This window comes from Carettochelys insculpta, chromosome 1, assembly GCF_033958435.1.
Source record: "Carettochelys insculpta isolate YL-2023 chromosome 1, ASM3395843v1, whole genome shotgun sequence".
Lineage (NCBI taxonomy): Eukaryota > Metazoa > Chordata > Testudines > Carettochelyidae > Carettochelys > Carettochelys insculpta.
Window position 1 is genome coordinate 167,528,730 of NC_134137.1, and position 17,569 is coordinate 167,546,298.

General features: G+C 44.2%; 1 protein-coding gene across 12 annotated transcripts in view; it reads right to left on the reverse strand.

The window, feature by feature from the left end:
• Positions 1-17,569, reverse strand: part of BCOR (BCL6 corepressor) — a 79,342-nt gene that overhangs the window by 32,683 nt on the left and 29,090 nt on the right. For 8 of the 12 annotated variants that reach the window (XM_074994888.1, XM_074994862.1, XM_074994837.1 and 5 more), the window contains exons 5-8: positions 16,978-17,031; positions 16,373-16,556; positions 3,195-3,476; positions 2,514-2,867 (exon numbers count right to left, since the gene is read on the reverse strand). In XM_074994888.1, the coding sequence (XP_074850989.1) occupies positions 2,514-2,867; positions 3,195-3,476; positions 16,373-16,556; positions 16,978-17,031 (874 nt within the window). The remainder of the gene's footprint in view (positions 1-2,513; positions 2,868-3,194; positions 3,477-16,372; positions 16,557-16,977; positions 17,032-17,569) is intronic. The other 4 variants (XM_074994904.1, XM_074994924.1, XM_074994896.1 and 1 more) reach the window with 4 other exon arrangements.

The window sequence follows — 17,569 nt, forward strand, 5'->3', positions numbered from 1 at the left end:
CTGGTTTTCAACTGAAATGCCCAGTAGGAAAGAGACCCTGGGCAGCTCTGCTCAGCACTGCTGCCTGGGCCATTATAAGTCCAGTCAGCAAGGCAGCCTGGCTAAGGCAAGCTTCTTGCCTGCCCTGGCTCCGCACATCTCCAGAAAGCAACCAACTTGTCCCTGCAGCCCCAGATCGGGGTGGGGAACCCCCAGACTGCCGCTTGCCTGGATCTGGTCCCCCCATTGCCTGGCGGGCCAGATCCAGCAGCGCAACTTGTGCCACTGCTGCTACTGTTCCCCTGCACCCAGCTGGGTGCAGGGGAACTCCCTGGCAAGGCTTTTCTCCCCACCTCTTCCTGACACCATCTCTTGCTGCTCTGATTGGCCAGAATTCTGTCCTATCAAAGCAATGGGGGGGTGGGGGGGCAGTGCACAGGACAGGCAGGTGGCAGCGGGCAACACATGAAGTAAGTACCCTTCCCCATTGCCCAGTCAACCCCAACCCGCTCCTGTCCAAACCCCCACCCTCAGCCTGTTCCTGCACCCTTCATCCCAGGCCCCCCATGCCCCCCCTGCTCTTGAACCATCCCTCCCCAACCCCATCTCCAGCCCACTCCTGACCCTCCCACCACTGCCCCCAGCCCACTCCTGCACCCTTGCTCCCCTCCACACCCCACCCTGGCTCCTTGGCAACCCCCTGCCACACACTGAATCCTGAATACCCACACCCCCATACTTCTTCCCACATGGGACCCTCTGAAGATCTAATCCGGCCTGGGGGAAGCCCTGAATTTCAGTCTCCTCTTTTCCATCCTCCCTGCCTCTGATGTTGGTGCATGAGTGAACTGAGGGGTCTCAGTCAAGGCCACATCTGTGAGTGTTTTGTGGCTTCTCACTTTTATGTGGCCCCCCCAAGTGGTTGCTCTGTGGCCCCTGACACAAAGAAAGGTTTCCCACCTCTACCCTAGATGGAAGCTCTGTGTGCTGCCCTGCTCCACCGCTTCCCAGTGGCCAGGAGCCATGACCAAAGGGAGCTGCAAGGGCTGTGAGTGTGAGCCGCACACAGAGCACCCTGATCCCTCCACCTTGGAACTGGATATGCTCCAAGCTTCTGGGAACTGTGAGGACCCAGTGCAGGCAGAGAGTCTGCTTTATCCCTGCTGCCTGAGGTGAGCACCACCTGGCTGGAGACCACACCTCAGCCCCTCTCCCAGCCCAGAGCCTGAACTTCCATTTCTGGCCCTACCCTGGAGGCACACGCCCCACCACCAGAGCCTTCACCTCTACCCAAACCTCCATCCTAGACTTCAGCCCCCTCCACATCTCAAACCTCTGAACTCCAGCCTCACCAACCCTACTCCTCCCATCCACCTCCCCCAGCCCAGGGCAAGGGAATGAGGATGGGAGAAAGTGAGGAACAGTGCGGGGGGGGGGGGGGGGGGGGGGGGGGAGGAGAACGGAGTGAGTGAGAACGGGGCCTTAGAGCAGGGGTGTTCAGTTCTGTGCCACTACAAAGGTGGCAGAGATGCTGCTGGATGGACCCTGCTCAGCTGCTGGAGCAGTTGTGGCAGTGAGGAGGAATCACCCTCTGAGGGTGGGTCTACACTAAAAAATTCCTCAGTAACACAGCTGACGTGCTCCAGCGGAGAGCCCCTCCTGTCCGCACACTTAATCCACCTCCCCAAAAGATGGCAGGTATGTCGATGGGAAAAGCCCTCTGGTTGACACAGCGCTGTCACTACCCAGGTTAGGTCAATATAGCTGCATCACTCAGAAGTGTGGGTCTTCCATGCCCTGAGCAATACAGTTATATTGATGTAACTTTACGCCACAGATATGGTCTGAGATGGGGAGTCAGAGGAGCACGAGAGTAAAAGAAAAGCTGGCAAAATCTCTCGCAGTGAGTTGCTAAGGAAAGCGCTGTGCATGCAGATGATGGGGAGCAACAACAGGGCAGTCCACCAGGTAGGTCTGCAGAGAAAGCAGACAGGCAGACTGCACTCTGTGAAAAACAGGGGTAACCTCTTGACTGCCTCTAAGCCTTAGATAAAGCAGAAAAACAGCAGTTCTTTACCTGATGGAAAAACAGATTTCCGTGATAGACAATCACTCTCCATTCTATGCATACTGGATTTTGTTAGTTTTTAACTATACCCAAAAGGCACTAACCCATTTAGCTACACATGCAGTAAGAATTCTTACATGGACTATCAACTTGAGGGTTTTTCCCCCCTCAACAGAGCTAATCCTGAATTATAAGAATGCCAAAACATGTGCAGATACGACGCTTCAATTTTAAAGTAATTTAAAATACAAATTTAAAAACTGCTAAAAAAAACCCACACCCACACACACGCACCCATCTGACAAATTTTAGCTACAGTGATTTTTTTTTTTTTTAATAGTGGAGCTGTAAGTCCTGGTACATCTGGACTTCTATAAAAACTGCTGACAATTCCTTAACAGTGGTGGTAGCATGCATCACTACAAATGCTATGCCAGCTGATGTTTCCCTAGTAGTCTCTGCATACCTTGTTCATTGTCACTTGTTTTGAGGGACTCTTCAGACCAACTTCTATTGCTTTTGACCTCTGACCTTTTCCTGGTGTGCCTTTCTTCTGTGCAGTCTTTGACCTTTGCAGTGGCCTCTGGCTGAACAGCCTCAGCTAAATCTTTCCTGCTTTGCCGGCCCAACTTGCCGGATGGGGATCTCTCTGGTGACACCTGCTGCTCCCATAGTTCCCTAAGATGCTGCAGGTGACGCTGCTTTTTGGGATGGAGCCCTGTTAATTCAATGCACACCTTCAGGTTGGTCACCTCATTACAATTGGGCTCTTCTAAGTGGTTAGAGGAACTGTTTGTCATTTCCCTCTCAGGCCAGTCATCTAATGGAAAAATAACTAAAAATTAATCAAAAAGCCCCCTCAACTTAAAACAAAAGCTACATTTCACTTGCGGGGCATATAGTCTCAGCTTTACCACCACACTATGCATTTTAAAAGGGTCATTAAGGGTCACATGCACTAAGGTCATTCGCATAGCTACAGTGTCCAATGACTAACGCTTTACCCTTAGACACCAAAAATATTATTTTAAGGCGAAATGATAGTGCTCAGATGGGTAACTAGCAAGTTCATAAATGGAGACATTTATTCATAGGGTTACTCCTTTCATAAGGAATTCATTAAGGGAGACCAAAGCTATGGAGTTACCTTTGGAGTTTCTCCTCTTTTTTATCTTTGACACAGCTTCATCCTGCAGTTCATCCACAAAGTTCTCATTTTGGATGCCACCATTCTGTATTCCCTCGTCAGAGTGTTTACGCTTTCTATCCAGACGTGGGTATGGATGCTGACCAATATCTTCTGTGGACTGGTCCCTTATCTTTTCATATAGCGCATGTCTCTCCAGATAATATTTATCAGTTGGATGGTCTCTTTCCTCTGAGGTTTCAGGAAAATGATCTTGGTTCTTTTCAGCACTATTAAAATCACCTAAAGTAATTTTAAAAGACCAAAACCACAAAAATCTGTTGTGAAATAACTGACACTGAAGAGATAAGAAATGATAATTACAAATTGATCCTTATAAATTATGATTCCTGAATCAAACTAAAAATTATCTGAGATCTAATTTTGCTACACTCAAGTATGAAACAGTAACTTTTCCCAGCAATCAAGTTCAAAACCAAGCAAATATTCAAATTGCTTGCCTTCTATTTTTAGTCAGCATCCAGTCAGGTAGTTCACCAAACAAGTAGCCATAGAAACACCACAGTATACTTACCTTTCTTCTTAACTTAGGGTTTTTCCGTGACTTTAAAGAATCGCCTTTAGATATCAAAAGAACATACTCTTTTGAAAGAGTAACCTTAAAAAAAAAATCAGTAGTGCAAGTTTCATTTCTGCAATGGCTTTTATAAAATTCATTTCTGCTGCTCTGATACTTTAAGTCAATGCAAGACTAATCATGTCAAACTGCAGAGTCTGATCACAAGAATTCAACCCTGCTACGGCGTGTCCTTGGATGTACAAATGGGAAACAAGTGAATGCACATTCTAGCACTCTCCATTCTTTGATAGAAAAACACTTCAAGAATAGCTGAGAAATGATAAAACACTACCCAGTTTTAAGTTTTTTGCCACCCTGTCATAAGTACAGGAAGTGGAAGTAAGATCCTGCACCCCAACTCCTGGCATCCAGGTTCCAGCCCTGCTGTTAACCACACACTGGCTTTGCCAGCTCCACATCATGACACCCTGAGGGGCTCCAAAGCCTGCCAGCCCTGGAGGCCCTACTGCCATTTGGGATCTCGCTACCAGCCCTGGGCTCTGATTCTGGACTTGGCCCAAGACTCAGCTGTGGCCCCTGCATGGGGCAGCAAAGGCCCATGCTTGCTGACACTCTCAGACCGGATGCCACTGCAGGATGGCATCCAGTCAGACAATTCCGGGAGAGCTGGAAACTGTTTGAGGCGCATGAATAGGTGTAAGGGGTGGGAGGGAACCTCCCAGTCACCAAGCAGCAAGCTCCCTCCATCTCTCCCTTCTAAAAAAATCCACTAGTCGCTATTTCTATGATGCTCTTCAGCTACCATGACCATATAAACCTCTAAAACAGGGTTGTCCAACCAGTTAGGGATAAAGAGCCACGTACATATTTTTATCGATCTATATAGATATAATATATAACACGTGGCTCATTGCCCTCCCCCGGAGAGCCAAACACCTGCAGCCCCTCACTCTAACCCAACCCACCTCTCCTCTCCCAGAACCAGGCACCCCCCAGCACCACACTCTAACCCAATGCCCTTCCCCAGAGCCAGGCACCCCCGGCCCCCGTTGCCCCCTGGCTCTAACCCAATCCACCTCCCCTCCTTCAGAACCAGACACCCCCAGCTCCATGCTCTAAACCAATCCCCCGCCCATCCCCCAGAGCCAGGAACCCCCAGCCTCCCTCTTCCCTGGCTCCAACCCAATGCCCTGCCCCAGAGCCAGAAACCCACATTCCCCCGCTCAAACTCGATGCCAACGACTCGATGCACTTCTCCCACCAAGTGCTGGGGCACGTGCGCAGAGCAGCGGACAGCACTCCCAGCACATGGCTCCGAGCAGAGCCACATTTAGTTGCTGAAAGAGCCGCAGGTTGGCCACCCCTGCTTTAAAAATTTACCTGGCACTTCTTAAATAACATTAGTCGCCAAGGAGAAACACATCTCTGCTACCATGCCCCTTCAAACTCAAGAGCCCTGATTCAAGATCAGCTCAAGCACATGCTTAATTTTAAATGGGACTGAAGCACTGGAGGAGGATTCTTTGAACTGAAACTCTGTCTTGAAACAGGGACCTAAACAAACAAAACGGGAGTGTACCACTTATCATGCACTACACATACATACACCAAATTTAAATTTTTAAACACTAACATATTAAAGTTTAACGTCTGACACTCCCAGGTACCGTTTTTGGCTCTCTTTTTTCTCTCTTTACAGTCCATTTCTCCTTTCCTTCTCTCCCTTCTCCCAATATTTTACATCACTTTTGCTTCCTTTTACATTGTTCTCTTTCTCAACCCCTCTAGTTTCAATCTTTCTCCCACTTCTCCCCTCAAACTGCTCTCACATATGCACACACAGAGAAAGAGTCCACTTAGTTCCTAATCTACCCATCAATCTCTTCTCTTCAAACCACATTCACCCACTACCATCTTCCCTACCCTCACCCTGGCCCCATTTATTCCTCTGCACCCATCCCATCTACTCACTCTTACTGACCCCTTTTTACACTGGGCTTGACACGGTCTCCACAAACGCAACTGTCTGTGAACTAGACTAAGGGTATAACCACTCTCCTTTAGGCAATGTCCAAGCAAGAAGCAAAACCACTAGCAATTAACTGGAAAAGGCAGAAGGTGAATTGAGCTGGCTTGCCACCATTCCATGAGCCAATACTTCTGCCTGGAGCCTGTCTCCTGTGCTCCTGAACATAAGTGTGCCTTTACAAATACATATACATTCAGAGCCCTCAGGATTGCAAAAACAACCTTCAAAATGCAAACTAGCTATAAACTACTGCAGTCATATCTGCAGATAGAATGAAACAAAGATGTGTGGTGCACACTATTTGTTTAAATGGGTGCTGGGTCCAAGGTTTCATGCTGACATTTACTTTATCTTCATTATTTGCTGTTTTACTGCTGTTCAAAGAATGCAGAGGAACACCCTATTATGGAAATCTCGAAGTATTCTACAAGCAGCAGCATCTCATTGCACAGGAGTAGTCAACTATTTTTTGGTCTAAGTCCACATTTCTTGGTCAAGACCAGATTCCACAGACAAACAACCCAACAACAAAGATAATAAAATGAATAATTACTAACAGTAGTAAGTGAATAAAAGGACTTCAGGGTCTGTTCAGTCTGGTGATCTGGATTTAGCCCCCAGTTCATCTACCAATTACCCCATCCTAGAGTACATCTGGACTTACCAGGAGATCGATCCGGTCAGGGTCGCTCTTCCAGGGTTTGATTTCACACGCCCAGTGGGGATGCATGAAACTGAACTACTAGGGTCAACAGTCAACCCCCGTGCTCCTCATTAGCACAAGCAGTAAGGGAGGTCAATGGGGGAGTTTGTTCCCTCGACCTCTCTCAGTGAAGACAGACAGATAAGTTGATCGTAGAGATATGTCAAATTTTTGTAGCTAGAATTGGGTATCTAGGACCAACTTTCAGGTCTAGTGAAGACCTGCCCCTAGATTGTGATAAGTGAACAGAGCTTCAGAAAGTACCATGTTCCCTCTCACCGCCATCAGCTTTTACAAGTTGAAACAAAAGCTAAATTGACTCCTTGTTTGTCACTTTTACTGCTGCCCTTAGGGTTTCCTCTAAGAGCAGTGATACGTAAGCCATCTCTGGTCAGTTTTCACTGGGAAAAGTTGTAAGCAGCAGTTAAGGCACTTCAGCCCTCTGCTGATTCCAGCTAAAAACCCACAAAGTTTAATGTCCATGTAGAAAGTTACAAACACAACCAAACAAGAGGTAAAAGCCAGAGGCCCTCTTGAGCAAGCACTACATTTGTCTGGTGCAAACAAAATGTTTGTGCCCTGGTCATACATTTCTGTGTCTGTCTGATATTGTACAAACAGATTTATTAGATTGCTCACCTGTAGATTGAATACTGACAACTCTATATTAAAAATACTGGACAAGTGGGGACCCTACCTTAGTTCACTGTGCTCTTCTGTGCTAACATTACTGTCCAAAAATCAAAATATATTTGTAAATATTAGGCACCTGCACATCTGGATACTGTTGCCACATCGTTTCCTGCCTCCTGTAACATTACTGCATCATATCAGATTTGTTCTGCACAAATTTAGAAGAAGCTGGATCAGTAACACTTTAAGTATCACTTCAAAAATGCCTCTAAAATCGTAAAATCAAAGTTTGATAAAGTGATCTGCACCATTGTGTGTGTGTAGCTCCCCGAACAGATAAGGTCACAAGACATTTCCTCACATTTCCTGTAGTTACATTTTTAAGGTGCTCACCCATACCAGAAATTATATAGCATCTTTCAGACTGAAAGACACTGTTACAGAATGGTCTCCCTGTGCATGATGCAGTAGGGAACGAGAAAGTGCAGGAACATGCTGATTATCTCCTAGTGATCCTTGGAAGGACCTGCAGAAGCAGCAGCCCTAAGTGTAACCACCCAGAGACTGCAGATGGGATTTCCAGGGAAAAGCCACTGAGTACTCCTTGGTTACTAGTGAAACTAAGTGACAAAATTAATTCAACTCCCCAATTCTGTTTGGGTTTTTTTGTTTGTTTTGTTTTGTTTTTTTACAGGAGGGCCTGACCCTGAACCCCAGAATGCCCAACTATGCCTTGCAAAGGATAATGAAGTGGTGATGCTCGCTTAAGTCTCATTATTATTAGCCCATCATTCATAGTTTTTCTGGGACATTGTTTCTAGAAAAAAGAGCAAGATAACTACTACTGACAATCCACACATCTCTGGCAAGTAGCTGATGAGCGGAATGCCACTCATTCCCATCATCTCTCCGATTCTACACCAGGGGAACAGGAAACTTCATGATAGCAGCATGACATTTCTACTGCTGCCAAGCTAGCAGGCAAGTCCTTTTCTGACCCTTTAAAAGATTTAGGAACATTAGATACTCAACGTATAGAAAACCTGTGATGTTATAATCTGCTTATGGTAATGTTGCAATGAAGACAAAAAGTGAGGGAAGAGACTCTCAGGTAGAACAGTAAGTAAATTATTTTGGGGAGCATCTTGACTATAATGTATTTGCAGACTACTAAAAAATACACTTTCCCACAATTTCTCTATTAATACCTTTTAAAAATAAAGACTTATTTCTGTTCAGCGAACTTTTACAAATGCCTAAGTGAATAACAAATCCATAGACTATGCCAGAAACAAAAGGAAGTCAGGGCTGTCAGATGGCTTTATCTTCTCAGGCATGTACCCTGCATCAAAGCATTATTGCTATGAAGTCCTCGTTATATTAAATACCCATATATTTTTTGTTTTCCTCAGAAGAACTGCAATTGTGTCATCAAACACACCTCCTGTGATCTCTACTCATATTTTAGCACCAGATCTCACTCTGTCTTGAACCTGGTTTGGAAAGCCACCCTTGGCTCAAAGACCCATGACTTCCAAAATCCAGATACAATTATCAAACTGAAGTGCATCCACACTGACAGTCTCCCCCTCTTTGTGCCCACACGCAAAGTTTGATCTTCATCATGCACTCGTGTCTCCCCCATAGTGTTTAGTCTGATAAGAAAGAAAACAGCAAATGCTTTCCAAAGCAACATCACTATTCAAATAATAAGCCACCCCACAGAGACAGCAACATCAGTAAATGTTAGTTTTCATATCAGCACATCACATAAAAAGGATGATGCTAAAACAGCAAACACCGCTACAGCGGCAGGCAACACATTCTTAACATCATTTGCTAACCTCAGTCCACCAGTTATACTAACCCAATAACAAAAGGCACCTCTTACTATTGTGCATAACTTGGAACCAAAGAAAGATGACCGACTCTACATCCATTGTTTTCTACTTGAAGCAGTATACTGGGGCACTGGTCACCCCATGTGAAAAAGAGATTATTAGAAACTGTTCATTTTCTCCATCTTCCTTTTCCTGTCAGCACAAATACTATTTAACAATACACCTCCCATACAATGTGAACAGGAAACAAGCCCCTGAGTTTTTAGACTGCTGTTCTTTCTTTAAAGTTAAAGTTAAAGTAACTAGAAGCAGCTTTTCCTCCCTTTTTACAGCGACTTCTCACTGCAATCCTTTAAGTAAGGTGCCTTTTAGTCCTCATCCCAACTCTTCACTGGACACTTTATCTCAATGTGAACTAGCATTCCTCACCAAGATACAACAAGCATAGAACAATTCAGGCAAGCCACTTGTCAGGATAAAGCAAATAGCACTCTAACTATTCCATGTGGGGGGTGACAGGGGAGAGGAAGGAATCCAGTTTTATTTTCCCTTTCTGGATATCTTTTTCCTGCATATTTTCCATCTTTGCTCCCGTCCTATAAATGTAGAGACATGAGACTTTTTGCACCACGCCCTGTCATAGCAAGGTAATGCGAACGAAGCCAAAGAACAACAGAATGTTTGCTAGTTTGATCTTCTATTACTCAGCATTCACAAAAGCAAGAAACTGAACAATTACCATGCTGTGTGCTAAGCAACCTAGACACTTAGCAAAGAAGCTGCTGATCAGTTCTTAATATCTCAGTTTCAACCTCCTTGCAAATAAAGGAATACGTCTTACTCATCTTCTCACACCCCCAATTCTCCCAAATTTCTGGTCTTAAACATACTAGCTTTTGTTTCTCTCTGAAGGATTAATCGGTATCTCTCTACTGTAATTTTCAGAGCATAACTATCAGATTGTTTATCAAGACAGTCACGCTGTGTACAATTTATTTACTCTTACATACTTTTGTATGATTTTAGTACTGCTCCAAAAACTGTGGTTATTTACCACCATGCTTGAGTCACATGACCTACTCTGAAGTTAATGTATTTGCTTAAATCACTTGATCGCTGAACAATTCTATGACTCACGACACATGCATCCCATAATTTATCGTGTTTGTGCTATGGAAATGCTCCATAGAACCATTGCCACAGCAACATTTACTAGTCACCTTAGCAACAAAGCAGCTTCACTGCTGTTCTCATATTTCCCACTGAGTCCTAAACAAAATGGAAGAGTATTAAAACACTTACCGTTTATCCCTCTATTTAACCAAGTTTGAATCTTTGTACTCTTCTGCAGAAAGAGTGACTATTCCTAGCAAGCTTTTTAGAAGTCGCTGAACTGCTGAGGAAGTGTTTTAGAAGTCATTAGACAATGTTGACCAGTTTATTACTTTACCTTGGGGTTTTTGGGATGGGCACGTTTTTACCCAGGTGCCATTTCACAGAATCCCCAAGACAGGTCAGGGGAAAAAAATGGGGCTGTCAGATGGTTGTACTACTTCACCTTTTAAAAAAGGAGGAGTGGTACCAATAGTGAATATATTATTACTGCTGTCGGAGGCTACTGGCACCTGCACAGAGACCCACTGATATGACTGGGTCTCTGCAAGGTCGCAGCAGTCAAGCTGTACACCACATGTTGCCATATTGGGCTTTCATTCCTCCCCGCCCCGCTGCCCAAATGCACATTAGTCAGCTACAGGTTCACAGCAGGGTTCAAATTTAACGTTTTACCAGTGATCACTGATGAATCAATTTTGCTCATGAATTTCTCTTTAGCTTCTGGAAAATCTCCGACTGTAATATCCTATAGAATAAAATGTAGCATCTTTGCAGCCTCAAGATCTGGCATAGGAGGCAGAGCACGAGCTAGCAAAAGTTCTGAAATACAGCCATTCAAAGTTCTATTCCATTTTAAAGCTCTCCATTGAGATCAGAAATTGTTGGGGCAGGGGATAGGGAGGAAGATGGGGAAAGCAATGAAAGTATTTACATTTTCTCCAGTGATCACTGTTGAAAGTCATAGCTGGTAAATGGAGGAGAACACTAGGCAAAGATTATCACATCTTGGTCAGCTGTTTTTCTGTCAGGCTTTGTTCACGTCCCTCAAAGTCCAGCAGCGTAAGCGTGGTTTAGTGGCCCTTTTGCCAACAACATACTTCCACCCCCTACGACCAGGGTTCCCATTGTTCGCTGGGGAGTGCTTCTCAGGTAACAGGCCATTTAAACAACCCCTTGGCATGGCAAAACTTCTGTCACTGAGGGGTGGGCAGGTTTACGCATCTGTGAATGCCCAAGTTTTCTTGCATGAATGCCCCATGCTGCCACCTGAATGGGTGTAATTGTTTCTTGTAGATATATCCTTAGAGCATGGTTTCCCAAACTGTGGGGCCTGAAGAAATTCCATGTGGAGCTGGCTGCCTTCTGCAAATGAGGGCGAGTGTGGGTTGGGGAAGAGGAGGAGGATGGGGTTAGATGGGGTGCTGGGGTGCCTGGCTTTGTGGGAGGGCAGAGGAGGGGCTCAAATGGACGGCTCGCAGGGCTTGCGGGGCTCCGGCAGCCAGCCAGCTTGCGGGGCTCGTGGGGTTCAGACAGCTAGCCCTGGCAGCATGGGCCTCAGGTGGATTGGGATGGTGGGTGGACGGCTGGTCCCAGCAGAGTGAGGCTCTGGCGGCTGGTGGGTGAGCAGGTGGCTGGCCACAGCAGCTGGCGGGTGGCTCTGCCAGTTCAGGTCTCAGGCGGGCGGCTTGCGCGGGCAGCTCTGGAGGCTGACACAGAGCTCAGGCAGCTGACCAGCTGGGGCTGCACCAGGCAGCCACAAGGGGCCAAGAAAAATTATTTGTGCTTATTTTTAATGTTAAATAACATTTTTATCAAGCCTTTGTGTTTATTTCAAATTACGAATTGAATTTTTGTTAAAAGAAGGGTTGGATGATGGTAAAGAACAGGTGGGGGGGCGTGAGAGTTTCTCAAAAATCAAAAAGGGGGGGGGGGGGGGTTGTGATGCCAAAAAGTTTGGGAGCCACTGCCTGAGAGAGGCGTGTCAGGCTCCTGGCAATTCAAACTGTTCCAGAACACCAAAAACGCGATACTAGAAACACTCACAAAGTGCAAAGTTCATACCCTTGATTTAGTCAGCTACTATACCAAGAAGCAGATGAGAAAGGTCAGCAAAAAGTTTTATTGAGGCTAGGTCTGCATTATAAACATACATCAACGTAATTAACAGAGAGTGAGCCGTGCTAGTCTATATACTATCAAAACAAAAAAGCTGTCCAGTAGCACTTTAAAGACTAACAAAATAATTTATTAGGTGATGAGCTTTCGTGGGACAGACCCACTTCTTCAGAACAAGAAGAACAAGTAGTCTGAAGAAGTGGGTCTGTCCCACAAAAGCTCACCTAATAAATTATTTTATTAGTCTTTAAAGTGCTACTTGACTGCTTTTTTGTTTTGACAATATAATTAAGTCACTCAGGAGTATGAAAATAATCCACTGACCTAAATCCCCCACTATAGACAGTGCTATGTTGACATGATCAAAATAGTTATTGCCTGGGACAGAAGTGCATTAATTATTCCAGTAGTAGAAACTCTCACATGGGCATAGTAACAACCCCACTGAACCACTACAATGGCAGAGCTACACCCTCTTTCAGCATATGAGAGGTACGTCTACACTACAAGGTTACATCAACCTAAGTTACGTCAACACACAGCCACCACAGTAGTTTAATCACTTTTGCATAGTCACACTATGGTCCTTCTGTCAGCAACGCACAACCTCATGAGGAAGCTTATGCCAATTTGTCAGTGTGGGACATTGTGGGATGTCTTCTGAAAGCCAACAATAGTCAAAGTAAGTCATGCGATGTCTACGTTGACAGTGCAAAGGACCTAACAATAATCACCCTAGGTGCTACTATGCCTCCCACAGAAGTGGATTTATTAAACTGGCATAGCGGATGAGTTAGATGGGCAGGAGCAACATTTTAGCATGGATGCTTACAGAGTCAGGTCAACGCAACGCAACTTATGTCTACCTAACTCTGCAGTGTAGACTATGGCTACGGGTAGACCTGCCTTAAGAATTGACTCAGCACCTGTAAGTACAGTTGCTGCAAAACCCACTACATGCAAGACCCACTCCCTTACTAAAAGAAGGCTGCATTTTTGTAAGTATAAAGATTTAGCAGTTTTAGCAAGCCTATAAACTTCAACGTAATTGCAGGCAAGAATGTACTCAAATCAAGTCATGATACCCTCTCCGCTCCCAACAAGTCTTTATTAGCTCCAAATGCATTTCCTCCAGTGGAGTCTCACGACCCAGAACACTGCTAAGCAATGAAGGCAGGAAAACTGCAAATTGTATGGTCTAGTTTTGTTTTTTGCTGTTTTCTGCATCATCAAAAGTGTAAGTTTAAGAAATGTTCTAATAGTGAGGGGTAATCCTCAAACAAATGAGATGTGCATCTAAAAAAACCTTCTCTCTCTCCCCGTCCCTCACGCTCTGAGCTATTCACTGCTGTCTGGCTAGATCTACACTGGCAGCAGAAGATCAAACACTTAGGTTCCATCTTTCAGGGCAACGTTTCGCACACGTTCCGGGGTCAATATTGACCCCGGAACTCCTTGCGAGCCGCAAGGATTAAGGAACGTTGGTGGGAGAAGTATTCCCATTAACATTTTGCCGTGAGGACAGGGACCAACGTCGATGGCTTCAAAATCGATTTTAGGTACTCAACTGGCATACCTAAAATTGTGTAGCATCTGTTGACACTCCCAGTAAGTGTAGACATAGCCTCAATCTCATTAATCAGCTCTGGCAACAGTCTGCTCCTCCCTTCACTCTACCCCTCTGAATGTTTATGTGACCTGCTCCCCACCACCCCCAACAGTGGCATCCACGTGCCAAGCTCCAGATATCACTGCTCTTACAATGCTGACATTTCAAAATGCGTGTGGGATTTGACAGAAGGCATTACAAGTGCACAGTGCCCTCTGAAGTGCAAATAGTTCTGGTAACTGAAGAAGGTTCTAGCAGCAGCACCCAGCAAATGTCTACCGTGCTTATAATCAGGGATACCGTAGAAGAACAAGCTCTCTACTTTGCTTCTGGAAACTTACACAACACACCTTAGGTCAGTGGTGGGCACCCTTCAGCCCATGGGACATAACGTGGCCCATCAGGGTAGTATGATTGTGGGCAACGAGACATTTTCCAGACATGACTGTCCATAGTCAACTCCTCCTGCAGCTCCCATTGGCCAGGAATGGTGAACTGTGGCGACTAGGAGCTGTGAGGGGCAGTGTCTACAGATGGTCAGCAAGGTGTCTTGGGGCCCGCAAACAAATGGCCCACAACAGTCTAAGGGAACAGAAGTCTGATTCTGTAGGAGCTACCCTTGGCTGCTTACTCACGGTAGATTTTGTTACTTGCTGCAGATTAACAACGAAATCCTTGCTGTTTCTCTACCAAGTTATTTTTTGGTTCACATATTTTATTTCAGTGGAAGCAACACAGAGTAACTTGACATAAGTGAGGAACTAAGCACGTCCAGATCATCATCCTGTCCACTAAAATTATTAAACAAAGATCAGGACAATAACTCACAATTATTAAATCGCTTAGATGACATTTTCTACCAGCCTTACCCATAAGTCCCTGACTACAGACAGGCACATCAATCCAATAAATTATGTATATACTACAGAGCATCCAGTGTTCTACACACATTATTCTTGCATTGCAACTTTGAATTTTCAGCAAATAAGGAATAAAAACACTGATCAGCTCCTTAATTACTTTGTTACAAGTGGTTGCAAGGACAGTGATTTGGAGATTAATGGAACCCAGCTGATCTGCATAAATTGGAACTTATTTTTACAAGTACACACCAAAAAAGTAATATGACTTTGGAAAAATGTGCTTTGTGCTTTTTTTCAACAGAGCTCAGGGGCAATACTGCCACACATTGCCCCACACTATTGCAAAGCCTCTTTCCCTTGGCCCAAACAATAACAACTGCATCATCTAGAGGCAGTTAGTTTCACAGCAAGGTGACTGCCCTTGAGAACATCTGATGGTCTAACACATACATTCCCTGCCACAGTAATAAGTGGAGAGAATTAAATAGTTATATGGGAATTTTCAACTTCCAAGTTGCAGCTTTTATAAATAAGTAGATGCAGCAGATTATAGACTCAACTTCCCCTGCCATCCCTTCATTTTGCCTGTCCCCATATAGTGAGAAAAACCTATTTATTAGAATTTAATGGTCCCACATGTTTTTAAACAAATCTCACCAAAAGAAAGATAACACAGTCCTAATTAAAAAATGATAGTACAGTAAGGCCCTGGGATTTTAGTACAGTTTGCACTGCCCTGGCCCAGCATGGTTGGGACCTGACCAGTCCCAAGTGACAAAATTTGCCAGGCCAGGGCTTCTTCCCCACGAGGCCTGCAACCCCGTGCTGTGGCAGGAGCCTCAGGCCCCTCAGCCCCACGTTGTAGCAGGTGCTCCGGCGACAGCTCTGCCCTTGGCCCCTACCCCAGCCAGGCTGTCAGCCATGCTGCTAGTCCCCGGCCAGGCTGCCAGCCACTGACCTGGCCCCAGCCACTAGACAACCTGCTGGCCCTGCTAAGGCGGATCCAGCCCCAACCCTGGGACTCCCTGGTCCTGCTCAACCATAGATGCTGCCAGACCAGAGAGAGTACCCGATTTAAGAGTTTCATCCTGTATCAGCTGTTAAAGGACTAACAAAAACAGCAGTCACGTAACACTTCACCTAATAAATTATTTTGTTAGTCTTTGATGAGCTTTTGGGGGGCAGACCCACTTCTTCAGATCTGGAAATAGTCTGCCCCACAAAAGCCCATCACCTAATAAATAGTTTTATTAGTCTTTGAAGTGCTACATGACTGCTTTTTTGCTTTGTGAAGATGCAGACTAACACGGCTACCTCTCTGTGACTGTTACAATACTAGTTCATCTATTGCAAAACAGATTCGTGTAGGGTGATAACTACTGTGACATTAATCTACTATTTTCACAGAAGGCGTACCAACAAAAGGTGCGACTCTTCAAACATCCATTCATGTATCAAAAAAAAACATGCACAGAAAGCTGCAGAGGGCTGAACTCTATATATGAAAATGTGACTGGATGCTGCCATGTAAATTTGCATTATTTAGTGCCGTCACTATTAGTTACTCTTATTTACAATATTCCGTAGCGAATATAAAAATTCTACTAACTTCCCTGTACTACGTAGTTCTAAGACAAACTGCTACGGTACATATACACACACTTCAAAAAGCTATCTAAATGTGCTTACATCTATCACTGTCATTTTGGTCAGCAATGGCATCTTCCAGAGTGACAGACTTTGGCTTCTTTTCATTATTTCCTTTCAAGTTTTCCCAGTCTGCCTGGTTGAATCTGCAGACCTCTGAGTCTTTGGTTGCTGTGTGGCCTTCTCTCTCTTTCATCTCCAACTCTGAGAAGCGCATCATTGCACGCTAGAAAGAGAATTGATATGAAAAAAAAAAAAAAAACTCTCACAATAAAAGCTACTCCATTTACACCTTACCTTATATGAAAGTATTTCCAAAGAAAAATCTGCTCAAAACCAAGATTTGAGATATATATATATATATATAATATATAAAGTTTAAAATATCTGAGTTGTATAAAAAAATACAAAACTTCTAGTAGCTACATATAAAAATCCACACATTTCTTTCATATATAAAGATATACTGTATATAAAAAAACACATTCTGTTTTGGAGGTATAAGAAACAAAACAAAAACAAAAACAAACTGCACAATGAACAAAGACGACCATGGCCCACAAACTTCCCTTTGTGTATTTGGAAATGAAATTTAACTCAAAGGTTTATGTAAGATTCTAGTAATAAAAATTTGAAGAAGAACTGACCTCACAGTAAGCAGCAGGTAGACATAAAATACTGTCCTCTTGTAATCCTTCCATCTATGTAATTAAAATGGGCACTCAATGGATCATTTAAATAATTTCATCCATTTTTATAAGCATAAACCACTTCTTTTCTTAACAATGCATAACAATTTGGTTTAAACTCTTTTCATTAGAAGTAAAGTATCTTAAGGAAATTCCTATACAATATCTGTCATCACTCAAATTCAATACTGCTTCTATTCCTGTAATACATTCTTGGCTGGTGAAAAGGTTGCACAGAAGTTGCATAAAACCCACCAATACGTGGTAGCTACTCCTCTCCATCAGATGTCACATATGCAATACTTATCAGAACTTCTGGCTACCTTTTTGCTATCTTACAGTACAGGCCTGCTAAGAAGCTACAGCAACCACTAGCTTAACATATCATGCATTCTTCAGCTCCCCTAACTGCAGAATAGGTAATACTTAAGTTATCAGCACTTTATCAGCTCTCATTTAAAACATTTTAAACAGACTAGTGAATACATATAGCTTACTACTATTCACATAACCTGACTTCTCGGTTTTATAAACAAACAATTGTTACCAT